Source organism: Notolepis coatsorum (assembly GCF_963971535.1).
Source record: "Notolepis coatsorum genome assembly, chromosome: 15".
NCBI classification, from domain to species: Eukaryota; Metazoa; Chordata; class Actinopteri; order Aulopiformes; family Paralepididae; genus Notolepis; species Notolepis coatsorum.
In genome coordinates, this window is record NC_140179.1 from 2,024,138 (window position 1) to 2,035,151 (window position 11,014).

General features: G+C 47.0%; 1 protein-coding gene across 1 annotated transcript in view; it reads left to right on the plus strand.

The window, feature by feature from the left end:
- Positions 1-9,104: 9,104 nt before the first annotated feature.
- Positions 9,105-11,014, plus strand: part of LOC311241938 (endosome/lysosome-associated apoptosis and autophagy regulator family member 2-like) — a 30,265-nt gene continuing 28,355 nt past the window's right edge. The window contains exon 1 of the mRNA XM_084330891.1: positions 9,105-9,220. Within this exon, the coding sequence (XP_084187017.1) occupies positions 9,177-9,220 (44 nt within the window). The 5' untranslated portion in view covers positions 9,105-9,176. The remainder of the gene's footprint in view (positions 9,221-11,014) is intronic.

Here is an 11,014-nt window from a genome sequence, read left to right on the forward strand (position 1 = left end):
CAGTACTGTCTATCTGTATGTCATGTATGTCATATATGTTACGATGAATTGAAAATGGGGGACCCTGATGTAAACAAGACGAAAGTCTTTCTCTGGTCTGCATCCCCTTAACAATTGTATGTATTGAGCTGTACTGTACTGTACCCATTCTGCAATCTGTTAATAAAGTTTTCATTCATTCATTCATTCATTCATTCATTCATTCATTCATTCATTCATTCATCGTAAAGTAGAATCGCGTTTGTTTATTTTTGATAGAAATCTACCCCCATAGTAGTAGTGCGTTATAATTAATATCAGAGTGGTGACGTCAGACGTGTGCATGATGACGAGGGCCGCGGTCTGAGCGCAGCGGCGCGGCAGAGCGGCAGTATAGCGCGCATCCATGACAGGGACGCAAACGCAACCATTTAGCCCAATTCACCGCACAGCCTTTAGATGCGTTTTGCTTCCATAGTCGCTCTTGCGGGGTATTTCTAAAACAAGGCGAGAATGCGGCAACGGTGCCTTAATGGGTTATGCTTTGTTAATAATTGTTTTTTGTTTATTATCCTCGTCAACATTCAGCCATCTCTATGTGACCTGCGGCCGTGCAACGAGGTAAGTGCGCGCAGAGCAGGGCGAGCGACAGTCGCTGTCATCATCACAATAATAATAATAATACTACCCTTGTGTTTTTCTTTTACAGAATTATATTTTATTGTAATGAGCAAGGCAAGGAAATAGCTAAACCAAGCCCACGCACTGACGTGGGTTATTATTATTATTGGAGCATCAATAGTATACGCTATCTGCGCTCTGTGGTTATAGGCTATTATTGTGTTTAGAAGATTTTATGATAATTGGTTCAATAATCCGGTGGGCATATGTTATTTAGTACAATGTCCCCGTCATGTCTATGCTTTGCTACACACGCTCTTTCTCCTCTTGGTCGGCTTAAAAATCCAGCTATGTTGACAAAACAACATTGCATTGGTTCCATTATAATAAGATGACGCTCTTCTTTTTTTTTTATACTTACATTTTTATTTCCAGTTTTTTGCTTTACAAACAAAACATCCACATACAATAATACAATTGGCGGTCAAAATTATAAACGACAGTACAATAGAATTCGATAGATAAGAACTAAAAGATATAGCTGATATTAGAAAAATTAATATCGAAATCGAATGACAAGTTGACCTAAAATAAATTCACTAAAGGGGAAAAGGAAAAAACACAGCTAAACAAAAACAAAGAAAAGAGAGAAACAATAAATAAATACAAAAAAAAAAAAAAATACAAAAAAGATGACGCTCTTCTACACTAAAAGCCTTCCGCTGAGTGGCAGGCCTTCACCCCTCTCTGTAGCCTCCACCCCTCTCTGTAGCCTCCACCCCTCTCTGTAGCCTCCACCCCTCTCTGTAGCCTCCACCCCTCTCTGTAGCCTCCACCCCTCTCTGTAGCCTCCACCCCTCTCTGTAGCCTCCACCCCTCTCTGTAGCCTCCACCCCTCTCTGTAGCCTCCACCCCTCTCTGTAGCCTCCACCCCTCTCTGTAGCCTCCACCCCTCTCTCTCTGTAGCCTCCACCCCTCTCTGTAGCCTCCACCCCTCTCTGTAGCCTCCACCCCTCTCTCTCTGTAGCCTCCACCCCTCTCTGTAGCCTCCACCCCTCTCTGTAGCCTCCACCCCTCTCTGTAGCCTCCACCCCTCTCTGTAGCCTCCACCCCTCTCTGTGCAGCCTCTCTCCCGTCCCGTCGACCAGCCCCGGTAGTATTACCGCTGGCCCCGTTGCCTCTGTCCACTGTCTTGTAAGGTTGATCTATTATCCTACCAGAGAGCCCCGCTGCTGAGGGAAACAAATGGACTGTGTGGACCCGACCGTACGTCTCCGTGGGATCTCACAGCCGCGGATAGCCATGCAGTCTCTGTCCCCTGAACCTATAGGCCTATACATCATATAGCCGTCGGTTTTCTTCCTGTGGAGAAGCGCAGCATATGATCGGCTTATTACAGCCCTATACTAATCTGTTTGATGAAAATATAAGCAGCGTTGTGAACCATAATGTGCCCTTTCACGCTGATAGCTCTGTCTATACAACCTCGTGATGAGGGAGGATGAGTTGTCAGGACAGGAGGACACTGATTCTCCTCCTCCTCTCCGTCCGTCCCCCTTCGCTGACTGGTATCCATGGTGACCGTGGCGAGTCACCCGGCCAGGAGACAGAGAGGAAACACATTAACCTCTGTCCTCTTTATCAAACCCATCTCCCACATTCCCCGGCGTAGCCTCCATAACTCACCTTCTCTCCCCTGTCAATATTTAGCTGCTGGCATTAGCCCCCTCTCTTCTCTCTCTCTCTCCTCTCTCTCCCTCTCTCTCTCTCTCTCTCCCTCTCTCTCTCCCTCTCTCTCTCTCTCTCTCTCTCTCTCTCTCCTCTCTCTCTCTCCTCTCTCTCTCTCTCTCTCTCTCTCTCTCTCTCTCCCTCCCATAGCCTACACAATGCAGCCCATTACTGCATCGTCACTCTGTTTTATTGGGCTCTTCATTAGGCGTCTGTGTGCTGGTTCAAGCTGTTGTCTCTGCTCTGTGCTGATAGGAAGGCCAGCCAGTGGTGTCGGAGCAGCATGCTGGCAAGGACATGGAGAAGCCGTATAGAGAGCTTGGCTCTTTGCTTTGAGTGTACATACAGTAGTCTGCTACCAGGGGGAACACTGATAATCACTTATATTCTCCAAGGGATGGGTACCTTTCATATTTGAACCGATACCGATACCGGTACCCAACGGTACCTTTTTTCTGTACTTTAGTCTCAAGAAATTTTATTTACCTACCTCAGTCGTAAAAAAAAAAAATCCAAACTTCAATAACTACAATTTCGACAGTTTTCGCTTGTCATTGCTCCGACTGCTTTGTTGTTGAATCAAGTCAAATCCTAGGTAAGCATATATTGTGCGTGTGAATGTTGACATGAAAAGAAAAAAGTAAAAAAAAAAAGAAAAAAAAAAATCGGTATCTCACTTGATTCGATACTCGGTAGTACCGACGTGTTTCGGTTCGGTACCTCAAAAGTACCGAATTCGGTACCCATCCCGGTAGTCTGCTACCAGGGGGAATACTGATAATCACGTATCATTCTCCAAGAAGAACATTCATTGATTAGTCAATCAAAAGTCATTAGGGTTGGACTTCTTCGAAATTCTTTAGCAGATTATTCTTCTTTTTCTTTTTGTCATGGTCAATTAGTACGGTAATTCCCTGGAAAAACGAATAAGAGTAATTTCCTGGAAGAATGAAGAACTGAATACGTCACAAATAGGCTTTTGTCTTCAGTGCGATTAAAGTAGTTCAGCATGGTTGCAGAAGGTAAACACGTGGGAGATGCGATTTCACAGATTCGTGAACTAAATAGATTTGTCGACTAAGGTTTTCTTTTCTTCAACTGAGGTCAGCCCTATAATTACATGGTTGGTGGTGCTGAGCATCAACGAAATGAGCTAAAGACTGATAACATTGTTACCAGGTTGGAGAGAGTTAATTGACCTAGCCTATCTCAAGCCCCGCCCTCTCTTCTTGATCCTCCAATCACAGCTGTTGTTTTGTTTGTCCGAGGGCTTGGGATAGGTCATTTGAAGTACATAGTGTGGTAGTGCAGTGTACCATTTTGGTCATAGTATAACAAATGATACATCGATTTATGCATGATCATAAAGCATACAGTAGTATACAACTATCATCATCATCATCATCAGGTGGCTTCTTCGTTCCGAAAGGTTGCCCATCACTCTCCAACCCATCCTGTCCCCACTTCTTCTCTCCAACTCCGTGACTCCGCCTCTCACTCCGCTCCAATCACAGACGTCGTCTACCCAGCCTCTTCTTGGTCTTCCACTTCCTCTCTTTCCATCCACCTTCCCCATCACCACCTTCTTGAACATCTCCCCGCTGGATCCTCTCAGCACGTGCCGCCCGCACAACTCCATCTTTCTCTTTTTCAACCTCTCCAGCAGCTGTCCTCCTTGCATACCCGCTCTTCTCAGTACCTCCTCATTGTTGATCTTATCCTTCCATGTTATCTTCAGCATCTTCCTCAGCGTCCACATTTCAAAAGAGTCTATCATCCTCTTTGCCTCTTCATTCAGCGTCCATGCTTCTGCTCCGTATGAAAAGACTGACATAACATACGTTTCCAAAATCCTGGTCTTCGTTTTCCAACTTATGTTTCTTCTCAATAATTCTTTATGGTTCCACTATAGTATACTGTAAATAACTAGATATACATATAGTATATCACTATAGTATTATTACTATAGTTTATTATTATAGGCTTATTATTCATAATAAATAAATACATACATAAGTAGATAACATAACATAGTATAGTAGATATTATTTACATGACTGTAAAGTGACAAAGGTACAAAGTAATAATAGTAAAAGTATAAATAGTACAAAGGTCAGCTGACATGATAAAATAATCTAAAATATTGACATTTACACCACAGTGCGGGTTAGTGGTGCCATGTTGCATTAGTGGCATGAGGGTCCAGTTGAAAAGGGTGAGGATGTGGGTTTGAGCGATTGATCTGGATAATGTGTCCAGTGGCGACACAGAACCCAGTCTGTGGTGGAGAGTTTGTGGATGTTTTCTGATGATAAATCTGTAGAAATTGACCGCTTCTCCGGTTTCAGAAGGAGCTCTACATCCTCTGTTAGGGTTGAGCTTCTCCAGTTTCAGAAGGAGCTCTACATCCTCTGTTAGGGTTGAGCTTCTCCGGTTTCAGAAGGAGCTCTACATCCTCTGTTAGGGTTGAGCTTCTCCAGTTTCAGAAGGAGCTCTACATCCTCTGTTAGGGTTGAGCTTCTCCAGTTTCAGAAGGAAGGTCTACATCCTCTGTTAGGGTTGAGCTTCTCCAGTTTCAGAAGGAGCTCTACATCCTCTGTTAGGGTTGAGCTTCTCCGGTTTCAGAAGGAGCTCTACATCCTCTGTTAGGGTTGAGCTTCTCCAGTTTCAGAAGGAGCTCTACATCCTCTGTTAGGGTTGAGCTTCTCCGGTTTCAGAAGGAGCTCTACATCCTCTGTTAGGGTTGAGCTTCTCCAGTTTCAGAAGGAAGGTCTACATCCTCTGTTAGGGTTGAGCTTCTCCAGTTTCAGAAGGAGGTCTACATCCTCTGTTAGGGTTGAGCTTCTCCAGTTTCAGAAGGAGCTCTACATCCTCTGTTAGGGTTGAGCTTCTCCAGTTTCAGAAGGAGCTCTACATCCTCTGTTAGGGTTGAGCTTCTCCAGTTTCAGAAGGAAGGTCTACATCCTCTGTTAGTGTTGAGCTTCTCCAGTTTCAGAAGGAGGTCTGCATCCTCTGTTAGGGTTGAGCTTCTCCAGTTTCAGAAGGAAGTCTACACCCTCTGTTACGGTTGAGCTTCTCCGGTTTCAGAAGGAGGTCTACATCCTCTGTTAGGGTTGAGCTTCTCCGGTTTCAGAAGGAGGTCTGCATCCTCTGTTAGGGTTGAGCTTCTCCGGTTTCAGAAGGAAGTCTACATCCTCTGTTAGGGTTGAGCTTCACAGGTTTCAGAAGGAAGGTCTACATCCTCTGTTAGGGTTGAGCTTCTCCGGTTTCAGAAGCAGGTCTACATCCTCTGTTAGGGTTGAGCTTCTCCAGTTTCAGAAGGAGCTCTACATCCTCTGTTAGGGTTGAGCTTCTCCAGTTTTAGAAGGAAGTCTACATCCTCTGTTAGGGTTGAGCTTCTCCGGTTTCAGAAGGAGGTCTACATCCTCTGTTAGGGTTGAGCTTCTCCGGTTTCAGAAGGAAGTCTACATCCTCTGTTAGGGTTGAGCTTCTCCGGTTTCAGAAGCAGGTCTACATCCTCTGTTAGGGTTGAGCTTCTCCGGTTTCAGAAGGAGCTCTACATCCTCTGTTAGGGTTGAGCTTCTCCAGTTTCAGAAGGAGGTCTACATCCTCTGTTAGGGTTGAGCTTCACAGGTTTCAGAAGGAGGTCTACATCCTCTGTTAGGGTTGAGCTTCTCCGGTTTCAGAAGCAGGTCTACATCCTCTGTTAGGGTTGAGCTTCACAGGTTTCAGAAGCAGGTCTACATCCTCTGTTAGGGTTGAGCTTCTCCGGTTTCAGAAGGAAGTCTACATCCTCTGTTAGGGTTGAGTTTCTCCAGTTTCAGAAGGAAGTCTACATCCTCTGTTAGGGTTGAGCTTCACAGGTTTCAGAAGCAGGTCTACATCCTCTGTTAGGGTTGAGCTTCACAGGTTTCAGAAGGAGGTCTACATCCTCTGTTAGGGTTGAGCTTCTCCGGTTTCAGAAGGAGCTCTACATCCTCTGTTAGGGTTGAGCTTCTCCGGTTTCAGAAGGAGGTCTACATCCTCTGTTAGGGTTGAGCTTCTCCAGTTTCAGAAGGAGCTCTACATCCTCTGTTAGGGTTGAGCTTCTCCAGTTTCAGAAGGAGGTCTACATCCTCTGTTAGGGTTGAGCTTCTCCAGTTTCAGAAGGAAGGTCTACATCCTCTGTTAGGGTTGAGCTTCTCCGGTTTCAGAAGGAGCTCTACATCCTCTGTTAGGGTTGAGTTTCTCCAGTTTCAGAAGGAGCTCTACATCCTCTGTTAGGGTTGAGCTTCTCCGGGTTTCAGAAGGAGCTCTACATCCTCTGTTAGGGTTGAGCTTCTCCGGTTTCAGAAGGAGGTCTACATCCTCTGTTAGGGTTGAACTTCTCCGGTTTCAGAAGGAGGTCTACATCCTCTGTTAGGGTTGAGCTTCTCCGGTTTCAGAAGGAGGTCTCTACATCCTCTGTTAGGGTGAGCTTCTCCGGTTTCAGAAGGAGCTCTACATCCTCTGTTAGGGTTGAGCTTCTCCGGTTTCAGAAGGAGGTCTACATCCTCTGTTAGGGGTTGAGCTTCTCCGGTTTCAGAAGGAAGGTCTACATCCTCTGTTAGGCTCTCTTGGTTACGAACATTGTACCAATCGAACACAAAGCTAATGTTGCGGCAGTAGACTGTCATAGACAGGTAGTGCCGAGGGGCTGAGCGGAGGAGTTCAAACAATTGACGCGCAACGTGAAATAACTCCGTTCCACGTCCAAGAAATACTTTTAAGGCATTTATTCTTTCGCTTCATCATGAGACAAACAAAATACGATTTGCACTTTGCGGTATTGCGTTATTGCGGTCAAAAGAAAATAATTATGCTCTCCTAACTCTCACCCCCTCTCTCCGTGAGCTGTCAACCTCTGTGAACTGTCAAACACGAGAACTGTCAGACGTGAAAAGGTGAATGAAATTCCATAAGACACTCCCATTAGCGCCACACCCCCGTGAGCACGCCCACCACCTAAAGTGACAGTACAACTAATAATACAACACAACTAGAATACTGAATCATAATAAAGAGACCTCCATTACGGCGCCTACAGCTAAGATGGCTCTGTCAACCATAACTCTGGCAGGATGGCCTAGAGGTAGAAGTGGCCAACCAGTAACTGAAAGGTGGCCGGTTTGATCCTCGGCACAGACAGAAGGGTGTATTCTAGCTGTGGACCGAAGGGTGGCTGGTATTACAACAGTCCTCATTACAGTCCCCACCATCTCTACCTATGTGCCCTTAAGTAAGGCACTGTCTGTGCCACCAAACTGCTTCAGGGGCGCTTCACTGCGACTGAACTCTCTGAAGGAATGCACGTGTGTGGGGGACCGTGTGTACGTTCTAACTAGGAGGTATATACCATACTTTTTTCGGACTATAAGCCGCGGCTTTTCCCCCCATTTTTCGACCCTGCGACTTATATAACGGTGCGGCTTATATGTGACTCGGCGTGACCAAACCCGAAAATGTAAAAATCTAAATATTGCTTGTTTGACTGCATTGAAATGTTATTTATCTGTTCCCTTATTTGCTAAACTTAATACAACTTGTAAATTAGTTAATTCTTGTTATTGTCCGACAGTATTGTGTCCCAATGCTAATTACATATGGTAATTAAACATTAAAACACCTGCAGCTTATAGTCCAGTGCGGCTTATAGTGCGAAAAGTACGGTATACGAAAAGATGAATTTCAATTGCCTTGTGTATACTGACAATAAAGTCATCAGCCGCTCTTCTTCTTCTATGACTGGCTTTTATATCACATCTAGAGTCACATATCTTCATGGTCAGGAAAAGGCACACGTGGATAATGCTCTGTTTACACTTTACAGCACACATTGTGGAGTCTAACTGTCGTGTTAGAAACGTACCAGTGTTTGTGTTGTTTATGGCTGAACAGGAGACTGAAGATGAGATGTTGTTGTTACTCAATCATTCAGGATGAAAATGAAAATGAAAAAACAGGCGGTTGTTGTTTTTATATTCATCCTCCGTATCCTGGTTGTGGAGCAACACACTGGAAATATTGGCTCTCGACTTGTGTTGATTCTTGAATATGATATGACTAGTGTGTTTTGTTTGTGTGTGTGTGTGTGTGTGTGTGTGTGTGTGTGTGTGTGTGTGTGTGTGTGTGTGTTTGTGTGTGTGTGTGTGTGTGTGTGTGTGTGTGTGTGTGTGTGTGTGTGTGTGTGTGTGTGTGTGTGTGTGTGTGTGTGTGTGTGTGTGTGTGTGTGTGTGTGTGTGTGTGTGTGTGTGTGTGTGTGTGTGTGTGCACACGTGCATGTGTGTGCGTGTAGCCGGTCTCGTATTGCTCTGCGTAGTGTTTTCAGATTCGACCCCTGTTAAGGGGAGTTGAACCCCGGACTCCCGCGTCGCGGGCGGCATCACAGACCACTGTACCAAGAGGTGAATTCACTTCTAAGTACTGGGTCTGGATGCCTCTGGGGAGTGAGTTTAACTTGCAGTACCGCTTAACGTCCACAGTCACTTCACTATACAAGTCCCTCGTGACTGTGGATAGACATGCGGTGCCTCCGTTACATGTGCATGTGTGTGTGTGTATGTGTGTGTGTGTGTGTGTGTGTGCATGTATGTGCATGTATGTGTATGTGTGTGTGTGTGTGTGCATGTATGTGTATGTGTGTGTGTGTGTGTGTGTATGACCCGCCTTTCTCCTCTTCTGTCAGCTTTCTCATGTGCGGCAGGGGAGTTCTTAGAGATGTCCAATCAGCTGTGTACTCCTTGCGCGGCCGGCTCCTATTCGCTGGGCAGCGGCGTGCGGTTCGACCAGTGGGACGCCATCCCTGCGGGCTTCAGCAGTCTGCCAGCTACATGGACCCGGGGCTCGGTGGACAGGACGGCCAGGCCTGTAACAGGTACACTGACCTCAGGGACACAACAACCAATGAGCACAAACACACCTGCCTGCCGCTTGTGCGAGTCGTTCATTGTAGGCTATCTTCATTGTAAAGGTGCACTAGCTGACTAGCTAACTAAGATTATTTTACTTTGAGTCAAACGTGGCAACTTTCATGGACTGCCGCTGAAAATCTTGCCGCGGAAGTGCCCTTGAGCAAGGCACTTAACCCCCAACTGCTGCTCCAGTGGAGTTGCTCAGTGGCCAACGGTGTCAGACTGTGGTCGTACTGGGCAGCTCCCAGGTGTCAGACTGTGGTTGTACTGGGCAGCTCCCAGGTGTCAGACTGTGGTTGTACTGGGCAGCTCCCAGGTGTCAGACTGTGGTTGTACTGGGCAGCTCCCAGGTGTCAGACTGTGGTTGTACTGGGCAGCTCCCAGGTGGCAGACTGTGGTTGTACTGGGCAGCTCCAGGTGTCAGACTGTGGTTGGTACTGGGCAGCTCCCAGGTGTCAGACTGTGGTTGTACTGGGCAGCTCCCAGGTGTCAGACTGTGGTTGTACTGGGCAGCTCCCAGGTGTCAGACTGTGGTTGTACTGGGCGGCTCCCAGGTGTCAGACTGTGGTTGTACTGGCAGCTCCCAGGTGTCAGACTGTGGTTGTACTGGGCAGCTCCCAGGTGGCAGACTGTGGTTGTACTGGGCAGCTCCCAGGTGTCAGACTGTGGTTGTACTGGGCAGCTCCCAGGTGTCAGACTATGGTTGTACTGGGCAGCTCCAGGTGGCAGACTGTGGTTGTACTGGGCAGCTCCCAGGTGTCAGACTGTGGTTGTACTGGGCAGCTCCCAGGTGTCAGACTGTGGTTGTACTGGGCGGCTCCCAGGTGTCAGACTGTGGTTGTACTGGGCAGCTCCCAGGTGTCAGACTGTGGTTGTACTGGGCAGCTCCAGGTGTCAGACTGTGGTTGTACTGGGCAGCTCCAGGTGTCAGACTGTGGTTGTACTGGGCAGCTCCCAGGTGTCAGACTGTGGTTGTACCGGCGGCTCCCAGGTGTCAGACTGTGGTTGTACCGGGCAGCTCCCAGGTGGCAGACTGTGGGTTGTACTGGGCAGCTCCCAGGTGTCAGACTGTGGTTGTACTGGGCGGCTCCCAGGTGTCAGACTGTGGTTGTACTGGGCGGCTCCCAGGTGTCAGACTGTGGTTGTACTGGGCAGCTCCAGGTGTCAGACTGTGGTTGTACTGGGCAGCTCGCAGGTGTGGATGGAACTGTGTGGATGTGAAGCGGGGCGTTCCTGAAAAAAGAGCATCTGTGCTCAGCGAACCTACCCTGGGTAAATAAAGGTTAAACAAATGGTGTTTAACACGTGGTGTTTAAGACATAGGTTTCTCAGACACAACGGAAGCCTATGTCGGTGGTGAATCGGCAGAAAATAACACAAAGAAGATTATGAAAAAAGACACAAATGACTTGGAACAACATGTCAAGAAGACTGGCATGGTCCTTTAAAGGAACACGCCAACATTATGGAAAATGCGCTCGCTGCAAGCTAGGTAGGCGATATCTAGCCACACGACGGTAAGCGCATTTCCCATAATGTTCCTTTAAGCGTTCTCATTTGCCATTGACAGGGCGCTGTACTGTAAATGTACTGCCCCTCAGTACTTCACATTTTGGCTGCTACGTCGGTGATAGTAATCTTATCTCAAGTCACCTCTGGATAAGAGCATCTGCTGACGGCCTAATGCACACACACACACCGTGTGAAAGGTCCTGGTTAGTTACACAGGTCAAACACATCATGTACAAGCGTACAAG